This window comes from Mauremys mutica, chromosome 4 (genome assembly GCF_020497125.1).
Source record: "Mauremys mutica isolate MM-2020 ecotype Southern chromosome 4, ASM2049712v1, whole genome shotgun sequence".
Lineage (NCBI taxonomy): Eukaryota > Metazoa > Chordata > Testudines > Geoemydidae > Mauremys > Mauremys mutica.
This window is the reverse complement of record NC_059075.1, coordinates 155904328-155923668: the sequence shown is the minus strand read 5'-3', so window position 1 is coordinate 155923668 and position 19341 is coordinate 155904328. Positions and strand designations below refer to the sequence as shown.

Below are 19341 nucleotides of genomic sequence, written 5' to 3'. Positions count from 1 at the left end.
TTCTCTTCTTCTAGAGCAGGAAAGCAACCTGAGAGAAGAGGGAGTTTACAGTTTCAGCCAGGTTGGCTGGAGGGAATTAAGTTTCCAACAGGCTTTGTTGGAAGCAGTTTTCTTCTGTTTGCTTGAGGCAGCTTGAGGAAAAGGCAGTTTAAAGCAGTTTTCAGGGTTAGGAGGAGTTTTTTTTTCTCTGCTGGCTATGCTGAGGAAGAACTCTTCCCTAGAGGTGTGTCCTTCCTTGGTGATATCAGGTATCACTCAGGATTCCTAAGGTGGGGGGAAGTGCTCGCCAAAGTACATTCCCATCCAACAGGGAAAACAGGTTTGGGGGTTGGAGAGAGAAACCCTCCAGCCAGGTAATTTTTTTTTTCCCCTGTGTCTTTTAAAATCCTCTGGAGCCAGGGAATACAAATCCCTGAGAGGATTTACTAGACTTTTCTCGCAGGTACTAAGTAGCACCAGCTTCTTCTTTTTTTTCTTTTTTCTTGGTCTGCTTGAAAACAGCTAAGAAAGGACCCCCACTGTGAGGTACTTAGCAAGTGCTAGAAACAGGACAAACCAGTTTTTTGGTCTTCTCAGTATATCAGCAAACAGCAACTACACATTTGCAAATGAAAAGGTTTTGTTTCTTTTCTATTCAGTCTCTCGGGAATAGAAAGGGTTAGGAATTGGGAAGCAAGCAACCCAATTCCCTGACTGCAGAGGGGTGTGGCCAGCACCAAAAGGATATGGAGGACAGGGATGAGGGTGTGGGGGGATGGAGAAGGAGGGCGGGGATGGAGGGTGTGAGGGATGGGGGGAATTGGGGGATAGGTGGTTGGAGAAGTGGGGGGTGGGGATGAGGCTGTGGAGGGGATTGGGGGGGATGGGTGGTTGGAGAGGTGGGGGGATGAGGGTGGGGGGATGGAGAGGATTGGGGGGGATGGGGGGCAGGGATGAGGGTGTGGGGGGAGGGGCAGCGCAGCGGGTCCTGCACTCACCCCCCCCAGCTGGCCCAGTTGTGCCGTTTGCCCCCCTCCCGCCTGCCCACGTACCCCCGGTCCAACCCCCCCCCATCCAGACACCAGCCAGCTGTTTCCATCGGCTTTTATTAGAAAACTCTGGGTGGGACAATTTCATGGGCTCCCCTCCATCCCCCTCCCCTCGCTGCCCCCCCGGCCCGGCCTCCCCATTAACCCCCCACCCCCCCGACACAGTCACCCAGCAAACGGGGCAAGCGAGAAATGACTCGGACAGACCCCCCCCCGCTCCGGTTCGCCTGGGCATGCTGCACCCTCTGGTGGCAGGAGTGGGATACTGCACACAGCCAACCCCTCTGCGCACACAGCTGCCCCGTGGTGCCAGCGGTGGGATGCGCTGGGGCGTAAAGTGCATCGGCGCAGCACAGCGGGTGTCACCGCAGGGCCCATGCCAGAGCCAGGGCCCAGGTCAGGAAGGCCGGCAGGGGGCCCGGCAGGGCCCCGCTGCAGAGACACTGGCCACCTCCAGGCTCCCTGCTTCCTCCCCGGGGCCCCGGGGCCGGCGATGCGGTGGGGGAACCCGGGCAGTACATCCAGTCCTGGGGGGCTGACCTGGGGTACCCGCTCTCAGCCTCCACGCTGCCCCCCAGAAACCGCCAGTACTGGGTGCCCTTGAAAAAGTAGGTGCTTCCTGCAGAGGAGAGAGAGAGAGATGAGAACAGGGCACGCGCTGCAGGGGTGCCTGGATGGGCGGCACCGCAATACCGCTCTGTGCCACGAGAGGGAGCGTGACACCAGGCTGCCCAGCTGGGTGTCAGCGAAGGAGGCCGGCCTGAGAAGCACCGTTAGCCTGGGGAACTGCCTGCCACTGGGAAAGCTGCCGGCGATGCATTGTTAGCCTAGGGGACTCCCGCCCACGCTGGGAACCCTTCCGGAGACACTCCGCTGGCCCGGGGGACCCCTTGCCACTTGAAACGCTGCTGGAGGAGCACCGTTAACCTGGGGAACTCCCCACCACTGGGAATGCCACCTACCATCGTTCCAGCTGATGATGTCATCCAGCCCAGCGGGGACCCCCTTCCAGAGGGTCACCGGCCTGGGGTACCCGGGCTCCACGTTTCCAGCTCGGTCGTCGAAGCGCCAGTAGTGGGAGCTCTCGAAGAGGTAGGTCTTGCCGTTGTGCCCCCAGACGAAGGCCGCCTCCACTGTGACCCCCTCGGGCAGCCCCAGGTCGGTGATGGGGCGGGGAGACCCTGGATCCACCCGGGTGTCAGTGAAGACCCAGAAATGCTGCCCTGTGGAGAGGGTGGAGAGTCAGTATGGAGGGCGGCAGAGTGGGGGGGCAGGGTGGGGAGTCACATTGGGGGGTTAATGGGTGCAGAGAGGCAGGCTGGGATGGTTATGGGGTGCAGTGTTTTGTGGGGCAGGCTGGGGGTGGTTATGGGGTGCAGTGGTATGTGGGGCAGGCTGGGGGTGGGAGGCAGGCTGGGGTGGTTATGGGGTGCATTGGTATGTGGGGCAGGCTGGGGGTAGGAGGCAGGCTGGGGTGGTTATGGGGTGCCGTGTGCTGTGGGGCAGGCTGGGGGTGGGAGGCAGGCTGGGGGTGGTTATGGGGTGCAGTGGTATGTGGGGCAGGCTGGGGGTGGGAGGCAGGCTGGGGTGGTTATGGGGTGCAGTGGTATGTGGGGCAGGGAGGTGGTGGGAGGCAGGCGGGGGGTGGTTATGGGGTGCAGTGGTATGTGGGGCAGGCTGGGGGTAGGAGGCAGGCTGGGGTGGTTATGGGGTGCAGTGTTTTGTGGGGCAGGCTGGGGGTAGGAGGCAGGCTGCGGGAGTTTATGGGGTGCAGTGGTATGTGGGGCAGGCTGGGGGTGGGAGGCAGGCTGGGGTGGTTATGGGGTGCAGTGGTATGTGGGGCAGGCTGGGGGTAGGAGGCAGGCTGGGGTGGTTATGGGGTGCAGTGTGCTGTGGGGCAGGCTGGGGGTGGGAGGCAGGCTGGGGTGGTTATGGGGTGCAGTGGTATGTGGGGCAGGCTGGGGGTAGGAGGCAGGCTGGGGTGGTTATGGGGTGCCGTGTGCTGTGGGGCAGGCTGGGGGTGGGAGGCAGGCTGGGGTGGTTATGGGGTGCAGTGGTATGTGGGGCAGGCAGGGGGAGGGAGGCACGCTCCGGGAGGTAATGGGGTGCAGTGGTATGTGGGGCAGGCTGGGGGTGGGAGGCAGGCTGGGGATGGTTATGGGGTGCAGTGTTTTGTGGGGCAGGCTGGGGGTAGGATGCAGGCTGGGGGTGGTTATGGGGTGCAGTGGTATGTGGGGCAGGCTGGGGGTGGGAGGCAGGCTGGGGTGGTTATGGGGTGCAGTGGTATGTGGGGCAGGCTGGGGGTGGGAGGCAGGCTGGGGGTGGTTATGGGGTGCAGTGGTATGTGGGGCAGGCTGGGGGTAGGAGGCAGGCTGGGGTGGTTATGGGGTGCAGTGGTATGTGGGGCAGGCTGGGGGTAGGAGGCAGGCTGGGGTGGTTATGGGGTGCCGTGTGCTGTGGGGCAGGCTGGGGGGTTTATGGGCGGTCAGGCTGTGGGGGGTCTGACACTATCTCAAAACCGGCCCCCGGGACCCCCCCTACTCCCCACTGAAGTGAGGGTGACGGGGGTGGTGCAAAGCTGCCTTGTACGGGACGGTTCTAGGAGCCTCGATCTGCTGAACGCGACCCCCCGGCGGAGGGGGAGCGTCGCTGGAGGGGGAGCGTCGCTGGAGGGGGAGTTGGGAAGTTTTGCTCCGGGTGTGACTGAAATAGGCTGTGAGCTGGGAACCCCCCAGCCAGCCTCTCAGTGGCGACCAAGGAGCAGCTGGCCCTGGCCAGACGGGGGCGACGCCCCTCCAGGAGAATCGGCTCTTCGGGGACCCCTCGGGGAGGTCATGGACCCAGCGGGGGCTGCTCAGCCCTGAGTCCAGCCAGGATCTTTCCAGCAGCTGGAAGAAAGTCTAGAGGAGGGACGGAGGCAGCATCACTGGGCCTCTCTCCTTCCCCGCTCAGCGCCTGGCAGACGGGCCGGACGACACAGGCTTTGAACTGGGGAGCCTGGTCCCAGGCGGGACGGGAATCCAGCCGCCGGGCTGCCTGCACCATCCTTTAGGGTCGGAGACGCCTGCTTCAAATCCTGCTTAGGCTGTGGGATTTCGACGTGCACCTGCGACGTCCCCTCCCTTCAAAACCTGCCTTCCCGCCGTCAATAAACCTGCTGGATGTTTTACCTAGAACAGCGGGTTTGGTTAAGGTGCTCGGGGGACTCTCAGCTCCGGTTACAGAGACTGGTGCGTGTCCACTGTCCTCTGATGAACCAATTAACGAGCTTGCACTCTGCAGGGACGCTGGAGCACGGCCAGACGGTACATTTCCGGGGGGTCGGCTGGTGCCGCTCCCGGGAGCATTCACGCAGTGTAGCCGGGTGTGGGGCTCCACGTGCTGACGGCTGAGGGATCGCGGCGCCTGGAGGGGTTTGCTGCATGTCACTGGCCTTGCACTGAGACCCGGCCCAGGCTGCAGAGTTAGGGGCACGGCTGCCCCACAGCCCCCGGCTGCACCCGGGGGCCCAGTGCCGCAGCGAGGGGGGCGAAACGCACAGCTTGTCTCACCGAGCGAGATTGGCGCTTCCTCCGCTGGGGCGGAGACTTTAAGAGGCGTTAAGGGCGGTGGCTGGGAACAGCCGAGAGCCGGTGGGTTATTTCCCGTTGGCTGGTTTCGGGCCCGGGAAGGAGGAACAGAACAGGCAGGAAGCCGAGCGAGGGGGGCGCTGCACAAACCGCAGGAGGAGAGAGCCGAGCGACCGGGGAGCTGCAGCAGCTGGGGCTGGGGTTTAGCAGCCAGCCTCGGAGAGGGAAGCAGCCAGGCCAAGGGGGAACCGCACGCACAGCTGGACCGAGGGGCCCGGGACCACGCCGAGGGCTGGGCCCAGCAGAGGCAGCAGCACTTCACCGGGCAGCAGAGCCGGGGCGGCAGCTTTGCAGCATTTATGGTGCTCGGAACGGGTCCAAGTCCCGCCACCCCCACCCCCCACCCCCGCCTAAGGCTCTGGGAGGGGGGTTGGGTGCTGGGTGCGGGCTCTGGGCTGGGACAGAGGGTTGGGGTGTGCGAGGGGGGTGGAGTGCTGCATGTGGGCTCTGGGAGGGGGGTTGGGTGCTGGGGTCAGGCTCTGGGAGGGGCTCTGGGCTGGGCTGGGGTTGGGGTGCAGGAGGGGGTGTGGGAGGGGGGGTGGGTGCTGGGTGCGGGCTCTGGGCTGGGACAGAGGGTTGGGGTGCAGGAGGGGGTGTGGGAGGGGGGTTGGGTGCTGGGTTCGGGCTCTGGGCTGGGACAGAGGGTTGGGGTGCAGGAGGGGGTGTGGGAGGGGGGTTGGGTGCTGGGGTCAGGGGCTGTGGGCTGGGGTTGGGGTGCAGTAGGGGGTGGGGTGCTGCATGTGGGCTCTGGGAGGGGGGTTGGGTGCTGGGGTCAGGCTCTGGGTGCAGGCTCTGGGCTGGGACAGAGGGTTGGGGTGTGCGAGGGGGGTTGGGTGCTGCATGTGGGCTCTGGGAGGGGGGTTGGGTGCTGGGGTCAGGCTCTGGGAGGGGCTCTGGGCTGGAACAGAGGGTTGGGGTGCAGGAGGGGGTGTGGGAGGGGGGTTGGGTGCTGGGTGCGGGCTCTGGGCTGGAACAGAGGGTTGGGGTGCAGGAGGGGGTGTGGGAGGGGGGTTGGGTGCTGGGGTCAGGGGCTTTGGGCTGGGGTTGGGGTGCACGAGGGGGTTGAGATGCTGGTTTTCGAATCGTTATTTTGTAGCTCTTGACATGTGACAGCGACACTTAGTGGTTTGTGCTGTTTTGCTGTGGCCGCGTTGGTACCCGATACGAGAGCCGCACGGTGGGGAGGTGTTATCGTTAATTAGGCCGACGTTGGTTGGTGAGAGAGACGAGCTTTCGAACTCCCCGAGCTCTTCTCCGGCCTGCGGCGCTCCAGAGGGCCTGGCTCGTTCACCAGCCAAGGCTGGTCCGAACAAAGGTGTTACCTCCCCCACCTTGTCTCTCGCGTTGTGTCTTCACAAGCTTGAGCGCTTTGAATCTCAACTTTACCGTTAGTAAAAACTGATCTGCCCTCCCCCAATAATTTCCCACCACTGTGAAAACTAGAAATGATAAAAAGACAAAAAACTCCACCCCTGGGAACTGTTGTGTCCTGCACACGAGGAGACAGACGATGGGGCCGAGAATTTACTGCTTTTAGAAGCTGTGTGATGAGGAGAGGCCCCACCCTGACTGCAGAGTTAACCGGCGACGCTCTGAATGGAGTCCATGAAATGCCAGCTCAGGGTGCTTTTGAGCAGTGTAAATTCGAAGACACGGTTGTAAAATGATTTCAGATTCCGCCTGACACGTAGCAGGCGAAGTTTAGAAACCTGAAGCGAGAGGCTGGGCTGGGGATACGTAAACGGGGTGAAAGAGCCGGTGGGGAAACGGGTGAGGGGAACGGGGCTGGCACGTTTTGAAGCAACGTTTGAGCTGCGTTTCCCGAGCAGATGTGAAGATGAGGTGACGCAGTGTCTGTGGGACAGGACTGTGAAGCCTCTGGAGGAGACGGCAGCTCTCGCCGACGCCTTTCGGCAGCCCCAGGCGTCTATCGCGGGCAAAGCGCAGGGAGAGGGATTGAAACCTGGCGGGACGCAGGGTGAGATGTTTCCCCGCCGTGTTCAGGCTCTGATCTGAATATGGCAGAACTGAGATGTCGTTTATGCCGGATGGCTCAAGTGAGGGATCATGGGAGAGGTTCTGATTTGCTGAACGGGATTAGCCAGTTCGTTCGCACGGATCGTTTCTGTAGCGGGAGTGAGGGATATTGGCTGTGTAACAATTACAACTGTGAGTGTACTCGGGAGGGAGGACGCCCACCAGACAAGCAGCCGCAAGGGGCCATTTACGGAGGACACGAGAGCTCTGAAGACGCTAATCTCCCCCCTTCCTGAGGCGTTTCCTGGGATGCTGCTTTGACACTGCAGGGGCAGGTGATAACGTCACCGGATGGAAAATCCCCCTTGGACACGGCTGGTGCTTTCCCCCTGGGCTCAAGCGCAGGATTCTCGCCTTAGGAAAGTCCCTGTAGGGCTGGGGAGGGGGCTGAGCGGGCCTCTCCCCCATGGCCTGCCCAGGGACAGGGCCTGTTGAAAGTACCTGGCGGGACAAGGGAACGAACCTGAGGGGCCAGGCTGAGACGGGGCCAGGCTGGAAGAAGAAATAACTGGAGCTCTGAGCATCCCGCCCGGGTCAGCACTTGGCCTGGGGAGGTGCGTTTTGTAACCCGGTGCTCTAGCGACTCCAGCTTCGTGGGCGTGTTTTGTGATGTGCTCGGTGAGCCGCTGCCCCTTATCCTCACGTGCAATCGGCCTCTCACAGGTAATAAACGGGTGTTGTTTCTTATCGAGCCCGGCTTGTGCCATCTCTAACTGGGGGAGGCACGAAGCCGTGCATGGAGGGAGGGGGGATTTTGCTGAGCCTGCGCTGTGCAGGTTTGTCCATACAGCACAAGCCAGGGTTATGTTGGGTTTCTCTCCCCAAAGGCGTGTGCACGTGAGCGCCGGGGGAGCCCTCGCACGCCGAGCGGACGTCAGGGGTCCGGATCGCGGCAGGGAACATGGGCCGAGCCGGGAGCGGGTTGCGGGGGCGCAGCGGAGGGCAGCGCAGGAAGGCGACGTGCAGCCGGCGGCAGAGCTTTCGTTAGGGGGAGGCGGCAGGACTCTTGTGCCTTTGGCCAAAATGCACCTCCAACCTGGGGGGCTGGAAGGTGGATGACAGGTGGGAGTGGGGACGCTGGATACCCCCCCGACGTGCTCACTGGTAATGATTCCCCCGCCCCGTGTAGCTCAGGCTGTAACGTGTCCGCCCCCAGCCAGGACCTGGCAGGGACAGGATGTGAGGACACAGATATTCACGCCTGCCTGCGAAGGTCTGGACTTTAAGGCTGCGGGTCTCTGTGGATCATTTAGCCAGTCGTGGAGGTACAAAGAGAGAATCTGTGGCAGGGCCTCTCGCTGGGACAGTCTGAGGCCCTGTTCTTAGGCTAAGGCCGTTGGCCAAGCAGCAGGGGCAGCCGTGCGCCGGGAAGGGACCGGTCACGTCCCACACCCCAAACCCGTCCCTCCTGAGCGTGCCCGTCACCACCAGCTAAAGGCGGTTACAGAGACCTCAGTTTGATTTGACAACACCCCGTCTGGCAGGGAACCACTTCCCAACGGCTGGGGGGTGAAACCCTCATTTCTGCCTGTCGGGTCTTCATGGCCCCCACTGTTCTCGTGTGAATCTGCCTGGTTCCCAGGGTTTCTGGCTGCTGCACAATTCCCTTGGCCGGGGGAGGTTCATGAGGGGAGGGGGGTGTAATTGCCAGGTGCATGAGGGGCAAACAGGAAGTAAGGGGGGAGTCGAAAATAAGGACAAAGGAAGTTGGATTTCAGCTGCTGGACGTTCACCCCAATGAACATCGAATTGTTTGCAGCTTCGGGTCTCGTTGCTCTGCGAGAAGGACCCGTGAGTCGGCGTCCAGGGCGTTAGCTGCCGGCTGAACAGGGGTAGCCCCCGCCCTAGAGAGCGGGGGGAGGCGCGTCTCCGGGGGGCCCCCGCTCTAGAGAGCAGGGGGAGGCGCGTCTCCGGGGAGCCCCCGCTCTAGAGAGCGGGGAGAGGCGCATCTCCGAGGGGCCCCCGCTCTGGAGAGCAGGGAGAGGCGCGTCTCCGGGGGGCCCCTGCTCCTGAGAGCGGGGGGGGGGCGCGTCTCTGGGGGGCCCCTGCTCCTGAGAGCGGGGGGGGGGGGCGCGTCTCCGGGGGGCCCCCGAGGAGGAGACTGGGGCAGGAATAGCGGGAGTACGGGAATGTCTCCTCACCGGTCGCTTGGCAGAGGATGCCGAGGACTCAGTGGTTGATTCAGCGTCTGTGCACCCAGCCTGTGAGCCGGGACGGGTGTAACCGACCTCCCGGAGGGGAGCAGTCGGGCAGCTGACGTCTCCGAGACAGAGACAGGGGGTGACGGGGGATACCCCGATCCAGGTCTTCAGGACGCTGCTCCTGAGAGGCTTCTGGAGAGTGACGGTGTCTCTGGAACCGGCCTGGGACAGCCGAGGAGACGAGTGCAGGTTTCCAGGCGATGGTTGTGGGGGGGACGCAAGTGCCCCAGCTGGCAGGGGGGAGAAGGGCTCCCCCGGGCTGGTGAGACACAGGAAGCAGCTGAGGGGGAGATGCCAGGAAAAGGCAGCCCTGTAGGGTCCTTCCCCACCCGTCCCCGAGAGGGGAGATGGGATATTTGCACGTGCATGACCCTGCGGCTGAGAGACAGCTCCGCGGGGGTTAGCCAACATGCACCGTCCCCTGACATCCTTCCCCCACGCCACCCTGCTGCCCCACAGCGCTGAGCGGCTGGAGGACCCCACTGAACAGACGCCTGCTGAGGCTCACGGAGGATTTCAAAGACGCGATGGGTCCTGAGCAAACCACAGCGTCTAAGAGAAGGCGCGATCTGACCGAGATACTCGCACAGACTGATCTGTGCGAGTTTGGTGAACACGGCTACACAGACCTGCAGAGATGTTCTCTACCCACCCAGGGAAGACGCACCCCCCAGCTTGTGAGATCACCGGAGAGGAGCCCCCAAGTGTTAACAGACTTTGCAAGGGCACCTGTGGGTAACACCACAATGTTTAGCAACGCTTGGGAGTCGTGTGGTCAACACCTGAAGTGGCCCTTGGGCCCACGGCCTCCGCGTTAGTCAGTGATTCACACCCCTGCAGAGGGCGGAGGTGTGACCGGGTACCTGAAAATAACACCCTGGGAACCAGCGCCGTGGTCACCACTGAAGTGAGGGTGACGGGGGTGGTGCAAAGCTGCCTTGTACGGGACGGTTCTAAGAGCCTCGATCTGCTGAACACGACCCCCCGGCGGAGGGAGCGTCGCTGGAGGGGGAGCGTCGCTGGAGGGGGAGTTGGGAAGTTTTGCTCCGGGTGTGACTGAAATACGCTGTGAGCTGGGAACCCCCCAGCCAGCCTCTCAGTGGCGACCAAGGAGCAGCTGGCCCTGGCCAGACGGGGGCGACGCCCCTCCAGGAGAATCGGCTCTTCGGGGACCCCTCGGAGAGGTCATGGACCCCACGGGGGCTGCTCAGCCCTGAGTCCAGCCAGGATCTTTCCAGCAGCTGGAAGAAAGTCTAGAGGAGGGACGGAGGCAGCATCACTGGGCCTCTCTCCTTCCCCCCGCTCAGCGCCTGGCAGACGGGCCGGACGACACAGGCTTTGAACTGGGGAGACTGGTCCCAGGCGGGACGGGAATCCAGCCGGTGTATTGACAACAGTGCCGCAGCGAGGGGGGCGAAACGCACAGCTTGTCGCACCGAGCGAGATTGGCGCTTCCTCCGCTGGTGCGGAGATTTTAAGAGGCTTTGAGGGCGGTGGCTGGGAACAGCCGAGAGCCGGTGGGTTATTTCCCGTTGGCTGGTTTCGGGCCCGGGAAGGAGGAACAGAAAAGCAGGAAGCCGAGCGAGGTGGGCGCTGCACAAACCGCAGCGAGGAGAGAGCCGAGCGCACCGGGGAGCTGCAGCAGCTGGAGGCCGGGGTTTAGCAGCGCCTGCGACGGCTCATCACCCAAACGCGTCTTCCTGTCGTGACTGCACCTGTATGATGCTTTATCTAGGCCAGGGCTTTCGGGCTGAAGCGCTCGGGGGAATCTCAGCTCGGGCTGCAGAGCCTGGGCGTGTCCCTTTCCTCTGACGAGGTGGCGAACGAGGGGAGTCGAGCTCGGTGTCAGGTGGAAGATTTCTGGGGTGCAAGGCTGGGGGAGCTGGGGGGATTGGCTGGTGCCTTTCTCTGAGTGAGTCGTGAGGGGCCCTGGGAGCATTCACACAATCCAGCCGGGTGTGGGGGCGCCACGTGCTGACGGCTGAGTGATCGCAGCGCCTGGAGGGGTTTGCTGCATGTCACCGGCCTTGAATTGTGAGACACTGGAGAGTTAGCGGTACCCCAGTGCCAGGCTGCACCCCGGGGATCCCATCGGGGGGTGGGTATGGGTGCTGTTATACAGGGCAGGCTGGAGGATAGGGGGTGCAGTGGGGCTATAGGAGGGTTATGGGGTGCAGTGTTACATTGTGGGGCAGGCTGTGTGGTCATATGGGATTGGTGAGGGGTTTGTGGGATGCAGCGGTATGTGGGGCAGGCTGGAGATACAAGGAGGTTGAGGTGTAATGTGGGGGTCACCCCCCCTCACCAATGAAGAAGATGATCTTGCTGTCATTACTCCGCTCATAGACGGCGTCGATCGCCCCCAAATCCGGGGGGAGCCCCATCCAGAAGCGTTGCGTCTGCGCTGGCTCCAGGGAAACCAGGTTACGGGCCGGCTGCATCCTCCAGAAATGCTTCTCTGTCAGAGAGGGGGGGAGCCAGACATTGGGGGGGGGGGGCAGAAATGACCCCCCCACACACACTGCCCAAAGGGCTCTGAAAGTGGCGTTAGCCTATGGAACTCCACGCTACATGAATTTGGACATTCAAGTGAACGTAGCCTGTGGGACACCCCTCCAGAGCAACCTCCCATTGCAGGCGGCGTAGAGGGGCTGTTATCCTGCCAGACTCTCCGCTCCCCAAGCCTCCTCCAAGAAACCGCGCCCCCCCTGCCCCCGCTCCCCAGGGGCTGTGGAGAAATTGGGTTAATCTGCGGCACTTCCCCCCACAGGAAATGTACAATGAGCTGCAAACATGATGTTAACCACAAGTTTGCAACGACTCTTCATTTCTTGCCACCGGAAGTTGGACTGTGACCAACAAAAAAAAACCCCACCAGTAACTTGCCAAACTCTCCACCACAAGAAATGTGCCCTAATTAAGCCGTGCAAAGCCGGTGCTGCTAACTAAGAGATCAGCTTGACAGCTGCCCAGAAACCAGTGCTGCCGGTGGGAATTCGAGCCACATCAAATGACAGGGAGCTTGCTTGCCAAACCGTGCACCGTTAGCCGGTGGGACTCCCTGCCTCAGGAAATCACAGCAAGATTGCTGCAAAAAGGTGCTGTTACCCAATGGGACTCCACGCTACATGGGATTATAATGAGCTTGAACTGACTCCCATGATGCCCCACTGAGAGGAGACATGGGGGCGATGGTGTTAACCCGCGGGACTCCCCACCACGTGGAATCGGGCTGCGGGGCGGGGGGAAGCGACTCACTCTTGAAGAAGAAAACCTCCCCGCGGATGTTGGCGATGGCGTCGAAATGGGCCTGGCAGCGATCGGGGGCCGGCGGGCGGGGCCTGGGGGGACAGACAGACCAACACGAGTGGGGTGGGCCGGGCGGCCCCGGCAGGCGGGGGGGAGGAGGCTCAGTGCAGGGGGGAGCGATGGGGCAGGCGGGGGGGGAGAAGGGCCGTGGGGCCAGGGAGCCGATACTCACTGCTGGGTGGGTCTGTGGGGCGGCAGGTCGGGGATGCGGGGCTGGGTGGGGATGGGCCGCGCCGGCGAGTCCTCCCCCGGGTGCAGCTGCCTCCTCCCTGGAGCAGAAGAAAGGAGTGAGCGAGCGAAGGGCCAAACGAAGGGGAAGGATTAACGAGGCGCTCGCTGCCGGCTGGAGGGGGGAGGCCGGGGGGGCCGGGGAGGCCGGGGGGGGAAGGAGGGACGAGAGGGGGGGCCGGGGGGGCGGCTGCTCACCGTACAGGGTCTGGATGCCCAGGGCGTCGTCGGGGGGCAGCCGGTAGAGGTGGGGCAGCCCCACGGGGCCCTGGTAATAGGGCATCATGATGGACCCCTTGGTGGAGGAGTGGGCCAGGCCCAGGGCGTGACCGAACTCGTGAACCGCCACGGCGAAGAGATCGGTGCCGCCACCTGGGGGGAGGGGAGCGGTGAGACGCTGCGGCCCCCCCACCCCCGGCCGCAGCCCGCCCCACGGCGCCCCCTGCTGCCCCCCCACGCTGCCCGCCCCACGACGCCCCCTGCTGCCCCCCCATGCTGCCTGCCCCACGGCGCCCCCTGCTGCCCCCCCGGCCGCTGCCTGCCCCGCGGCGCCCCTGCTGCCCCCCTCCCCCGGCCGCTGCCTGCCCCACGGCGCCCCCTGCTGCCCCCCCACGCTGCCTGCCCCATGGCGCCCCCTGCTGCCCCCCCTCCCCCGGCCGCTGCCTGCCCCACGGCGCCCCGTGCTGCCCCCCTCCCCCGGCCGCTGCCTGCCCCACGGCGCCCCCTGCTGCCCCCCACGCTGCTACCCACCCCGCGGCGCCCCCTGCTGCTACCCACCCCACCGCGCCCCCTGCTGCATCCCTGCTGCTACCCGCCCCACGGCGCCCCCTGCTGCACCCCACTCCCTATGCGCTGCTACCCGCCCCACAGCGCCCCCTGCTGCTACCCGCCCCACGGCGCCCCCTGCTGCACCCCACTCCCTATGCGCTGCTACCCGCCCCACAGCGCCCCCTGCTGCTACCCCCCCCCCGGCGCCCCCCGCGGCCCCCCGGCCGCTGCCTGCCCCACGGCGCCCCCTGCTGCACCCCACTCCCCACGGCGCCCCTTGCTGCCCCCTGCTGCTACCCGCCCCACGGCGCCCCCTGCTGCCCCCCACGCTGCTACCCTCCCCGCGGCGCCCCCTGCTGCTACCCACCCCACGGCGCCCCCTGGCGCCTCCCTGGTGCTACCCGCCCCACGGCGCCCCCTGCTGCACCCCACGCCCGAGGCGCTGCTACCCGCCCCACAGCGCCCCCTGCTGCTACCCGCCCCACGGCACCCCCTGCTGCACCCCACTCCCTATGCGCTGCTACCCGCCCCACAGCGCCCCCTGCTGCTACCCGCCCCGCGGCGCCCCCATCTGCCCCCACGGCCGCTGCCTGCCCCTCTGCGCCCCCTGCTGCACCCACCTCCCCACGGCGCCCCTTGCTGCCCCCTGCTGCTACCCGCCCCACGGCGCCCCCTGCTGCCCCCCCCGCGCTGCTACCAGCCCCACGGCACCCACTGCTGCCCCCCTGCTGCTACCCGCCCCACAGCGCCCCCTGCTGCCCCCTCTGCCCCCCATACCACTACCCGCCCCATGGCACCACCAGCTGCCCTGCCCACACTGCTACCCACCCCACGGTGCCCCTGCTTCCCCCCAACACCACGGGGGGTGCCGTGGGGTGGGTAGTGGGGTGGGGGGCACTGGGGAGAAGCAGGGGGCACTGTGGGGAGAGTAGCTTCTCCCCACTGCCTCCCACCCCACTACCCACCCCATAGCACCCCTTGCTGCCCCACTGCCCTCCAGGCTGCTCCCCACCCCACGGCGCCCCCACCAATCCCCCCCTCCCCGCTGACCCTGCTGCGTGGCCTGGGGGTCGTAGATCCAGGTCTCCTCGTCGTCGAAGTGGGTGTCCCCGGAGATGGGGTGCTCCCCGGGGAAGAAGGCGTGGGCCAGGGTGCTGCCCGGCCCGTCGAAGGGGTACCCGTCCTCGTGGAAGGAGCGGCTGAACTGCACCAGGATGTCGGCGCCGGCGCCGGGCGCCTCGCGGAAGCTCAGGGCCGAGGCGTTGGCCCAGGCCTGCAGGGCGTAGAAAAGCAGCGTGCGGACGTGGTCCCGGGGCAGGCCGGACGCCTGGGGGTAGGAGCGGACGCTGCCGAGAAAGGAGGGAGTGAGGAACCGGGGGGGGGGAGGGGGAGAAGACGAGACAGAGGCGAAGGAGAAAACGGGACCGGAGAGGAGAAAACCGAGAAAAGAACCCAGGCGTCCGGCGCTCACCTCCAGGTCAGCTCCTTGACGGGCCAGACGCTGCCGCTGTGGGCGTAACGCTTCCGCCGGCGCATCAGCTCCGAGGTGCCGATGATGTCGGGGAGGGAGCAGCGCGGCTGGTCCATCATCGCCAGGGTCCTGTCGTCTGCAGAGAGTGCGGGGATAGAACCCAGGCGTCCGGGCTTCCAACTCCCCCCCCCCTCTCACCACTAGCCCCCACTCCCCTCCCAGGGCTGGAGATAGAACCCAGGAGTCCTGGCTCCCAGCCCCCCCTGCTGTAACCCCCAGCCCCCACTCCCCTCCCAGAGCCGGGGAGAGAACCCAGGAGTACTGGCTCCCAGCCCCCCTGCTCTAACCACTAGCCCCCACTCCCCTCCCAGAGCCGGGGAGAGAACCCAAGAGTCCTGGCTCCCAGCCCCCCTGCTCTAACCCACCAGCCCCCACTCCCCTCCCAGAGCCGGGGAGAGAACCCAGGAGTCCTGGCTCCCAGCCCCCCCTGCTCTAACCCACCAGCCCCCACTCCCCTCCCAGAGCCAGGGAGAGAACCCAGGAGTCCTGGCTCCCAGCCCCCCTGCTCTAACCCACTAGACCTCACTCCCATCCCAGAGCTGGGGAGAGAACCCAGGCGTCCTGCCACACCTACCCAGAATCCCCGTCTCCTGCAGTCCCGCGAATTTCTGCATCATTCTGACGGCATCGTGCAGCCCTTCCTCGGTCTGGAGTCGGGCCTGCATGGGGTCTGGGGGGGGCAGGTACCCGTAGCGGGTCAGCCAGTCCTGGGGGCGGGGGGGAATAGCAGGGAAAGGGTTAAAAGGCTGAGAGAAGGGGGCAGCTCCCCGCTACTCCAGTCCCGGCCTCGCCCAGCAGGGGGCGCTGTGGGGAGGGGGAGGGGCGCGGTGGGGGGGGCTCTCGCTCCCTGCACCCCCCCCCCCCGCCGGTTCGGTCGTGGGCTCAGAGCTCCCATTGTTCAGGCAGAGCAGAGCGAAGATCAAACAGACGCCCCCAGGGGTTCCCTGCCCCCCCCTTGCTGCTGGATGGGGGGCGGGGAAAGGCACCGGGGGATGGGACCGAGTGGATCCCTTCCCGGGGAGAAGGAGAACTCAGGAATCCAGGAGCTGGGCAGATCCCCCCCCCAAAACTGACCCAAGCGGGTCCCTCGCACCCGGAGCTGGGATCTGACAGCTGAGAGTCGATGGATCCTTCCCACCACAGACCGACCGATCCACCCGCCGGCGGCTGAGGGAGCTCGAATCCACCGGATCCCTCCCAAGGCACAAACAATGTGGGAGCCCAGTCGATCCTTTCCGCGGTGGGCGAAGGCGGGATCGAGTGGGTCGCCCGCACGCCCAAGGCAGACCTGGGATCGGGGGGGTTGTGGGATCCAGTTGATCCCAGCCGCGGGAGTCAGGGGGCAACGTGACCTGATGGAGGTGAGCGGGATCTTGTCGATTCTCCCCACTGGGGTCTGGGACCCACTGGGGCTTTCCCAAGGGGGTGGCGTCTGGGGTACAGGATCAAGTGGATCTTCCCCACAGAGCCAGGCAATAAGTGATGGGATCCAGTTGATCCTGCCCGTGATACAGATCGGATCGAGTCGATCCCCATGACCATTTGGACACGGAGGGGATCCCTCACATGGTGGGATCTAGGAGATCCCCACAAGAGCCAAACAAAGCAGCCACCCAGCGGATCACGTAGGGCAGCAAATAAACATGGGACCCAGCAGATCCCTCTGCAGAGGCAGGTGGCAGCAGGATCTACTGGGATCTACCCACAGCTGTGGGATCCAGTCGGTCCTTTCCCAGGTGAGTGGCAGAAGCAGACTGGATCCCGAGGGGGGTGCAGCTGCTAGGAGCGAGTCACTCCCCGGGCAGGGTCGTGGATTGGATCCCGGGGGATCTGGGATCCAGTGAGTCTCTCCCGGGGTGGGGGAAGGGAGAGGAAGCAGCCAGGAGTTAATGGGTTTCTCGCCTGCACTCGCCTGCGGTGAGGAGTGACTCGAAACGCGGGTCGATTGCCAGCCCAGAGCATCTGGCAGAGACAGGGACTCCTCTCCTCCACTTACTGCCCTCCAGAGAACCCAGGCATCCGGGCTCCTCTCCTCCACCTACTGCCCTCCAGAGAACCCAGGTGTCCGGGCTCCCCTCCTCCACCTACTGCCCTCCAGAGAACCCAGGCGTCCGGGCTCCCCTCCTCCACCCTACTGCCCTCCAGAGAACCCAGGCGTCCGGGCTCCCCTCCTCCACCCTACTGCCCTCCAGAGAACCCAGGCGTCCGGGCTCCCCTCCTCCACCCTACTGCCCTCCAGAGAACCCAGGCGTCCTGGCTCCCCTCCTCCATCTACTGCCCTCCAGAGAACCCAGGCGTCCGGGCTCCCCTCCTCCACCCTACTGCCCTCCAGAGAACCCAGGCGTCCGGGCTCCCCTCCTCCACCTACTGCCCTCCCAGGGGACCCAGGAGTCCTGGCTCCCAGCCTCCCCTGCTCTAACCCACCAGCCCCCACTCCCCTCCCAGAGCTGGGGAGAGAACCCAGGAGTCCTGGCTCCCAGCCCCCCCTGCTCTAACCACCAGCCCCCACTCCCCTCCCAGAGCCGGGGAGAGAACCCAGGAGTCCTGGCTCCCAGCCCCAACCCACTAGAGCCCCCGCGCCAGGGAGAGAACCCAGGCGTCCGGGCACTCACCACGCCCTTGCTGAGGCGCTGGGTGCTGGGCCGGCCGGCCGGGCTGTGGGGCAGGCAGAGCAGGGTCCCGAGCCCGAGCCACAGGGCCGGGAGCCGCAGCATCGCGGGGCGAGGGGGGGTCGCTCCACCCCAGGGGCGCTGAGGATCTGATGCTGCCCGGACAGCTCGTCTGCCCTATACAGCAGCCCCCCCACCCGCCCCCTTCCTGTCTGGCTCCGCCCCGTCGCAGCCCCAGCCCGCATCGATCCACACGCAGGAGCTGGACGCCTGGGTTCTCTCGGCTCTGGGAGGGGGGAGGGGGCTGGGAGCCAGGACTCCTGGGTTCTCTCGGCTCTGGGAGGGGAGTGGGGGCTGGTGGGTTAGAGCAGAGGGGGCTGGGAGCCAGGACTCCTGGGTTCTCTCCCGGCTCTGGGAGGGGAGTGGGGGCTGGTGGGTCAGAGGAGGGGGGGCTGGGAGCCAGGACTCCTGGGTTCTCTCCAAGCTCCCCCCAGGCTCAGGGTTGGGGAATTCGGTCAGCAGGTCGCAGAGCCGGGGGGTGGGGGGGTCTGTTTCTCTCTCAGATCCAGACCCCAATTAGTCGCTCTGCCCCCCTGAAGGAAACCCCCCCTCACCTGCTGCTTTGATCCCCCCCCCAGCCGCCCGCATCCTCCCTCCTTCCCCACTAATCTCCCTCTATTTCCTCCCGTCACACCCGGCTGCCCCCCACCAGCACCCGGCAGGCGGGGTTCACATGGGGGGACCCACACGCCATGTCCTTAAAAGGGCCAGGTGCCCCCTCTGCTGCACCAGACCTCCCCCACACTCCAGCCCCCTCAAATACCCCTGCCCCCTAGATCTGTCCCCAGCCCCCTAGATCTGCCCCCAGCCCCCAGCTCCCCCCAAATACCCCCGCCCCCTAGATCTGCCACCAGCCCCCCAGCTCCCCCCAAATACCCCCGCCCCCTAGATCTGCCACCAGCCCCCAGCTCCCCCCAAATACCCCCGCCCCCTAGATCTGTCCCCAGACCCCCAAATACCCCCGCCCCCTAGATCTGCCACCAGCCCCCCAGCTCCCCCCAAATACCCCAGCCCCCTAGTTCTGTCCCCAGCCCCCTCAAATACTCCCACCCCAGATCTGCCACCAGCCTCCCAAATCCCCCAGCCCCCTAGATCTGCCACCAGCCCCTAGCTCCCCCCAAATACACCATCCCCCTAGATCTGCCACCAGCCCCTAGCTCCCCCCAAATACACCAACCCCCTAGATCTGCCACCAGCCCCCCAGCTCCTCCCAAATCCCCCAGCCCCCTAGATCTGCCACCAGCCCCCCAGCTCCCCCCAAATCCCCCAGCCCCCCGGATCCATCCCCACCCCCTGCCCCACCCCGGGGGACCCGACCCTAAGGACGGCAGAGCCAGCGGAGGGGGGAGGGGAGCCCCTGGCTGTCTCTGCCCCCCCCATCCAGCCCCTTCTGCCAGGAAATTAACCCCGGGCCGGGCGGATCAAAGGCAGGGACCCCTCCCCCCCCTCTGCCATCCAGCTCCTTCCTCCTCCCCACAGCCCCGGGGGCTGGAGACCACCAGACTGTGTCCAGCGCCGGGCGAGGGGCCCAGTGTGCCCAGCCCCCCCCCCAGAGCCAGCCGCATCCCAGCGCCAGGAGAGGGGTCCCCATGTGCCCAGCCCCCACCCCAGAGCCAGCCGCATCCCAGCGCCGGGCGAGGGGCCCCGTGTGCCCAGCCCCCCCCAGAGCCAGCCGCATCCCAGCGCCGGGCGAGGGGCCCCGTGTGCCCAGCCCCCCCCAGAGCCAGCCGCATCCCAGCGCCGGGCGAGGGGCCCCGTGTGCCCAGCCCCCACCCCAGAGCCAGCCGCATCCCAGCGCCGGGCGAGGGGCCCCGTGTGCCCAGCCCCCCCCAGAGCCAGCCGCATCCCAGCGCCGGGCGAGGGGCCCCGTGTGCCCAGCCCCCACCCCAGAGCCAGCCGCATCCCAGCGCCGGGCGAGGGGCCCCGTGTGCCCTGCCCCCC

At 65.6% G+C, this 19341-nt stretch overlaps 1 protein-coding gene across 2 annotated transcripts; it reads right to left on the bottom strand.

Annotated features, from left to right (window-relative positions):
• Positions 1 to 1250: 1250 nt before the first annotated feature.
• LOC123369689 (matrix metalloproteinase-25-like) lies at positions 1251 to 17465 on the bottom strand. Of its 2 annotated transcripts, XM_045015584.1 has the most exons (10): positions 17344 to 17465; positions 15306 to 15438; positions 14672 to 14807; positions 14251 to 14546; positions 12631 to 12804; positions 12377 to 12473; positions 12154 to 12236; positions 11201 to 11353; positions 1991 to 2251; positions 1251 to 1647 (listed from the first exon to the last, which is right to left on the bottom strand). In XM_045015584.1, the coding sequence occupies exons 1-10, from the start codon at positions 17443 to 17445 to the stop codon at positions 1391 to 1393; spliced, it is 1692 nt and encodes a 563-aa protein (XP_044871519.1). In that variant the 5' UTR covers positions 17446 to 17465; the 3' UTR covers positions 1251 to 1390. The 2 variants fall into 2 exon arrangements, with proteins under 2 accessions (XP_044871519.1, XP_044871520.1); XM_045015585.1 differs by lacking the exon at positions 12631 to 12804.
• Between the last annotated feature and the right edge of the window lie 1876 nt (positions 17466 to 19341).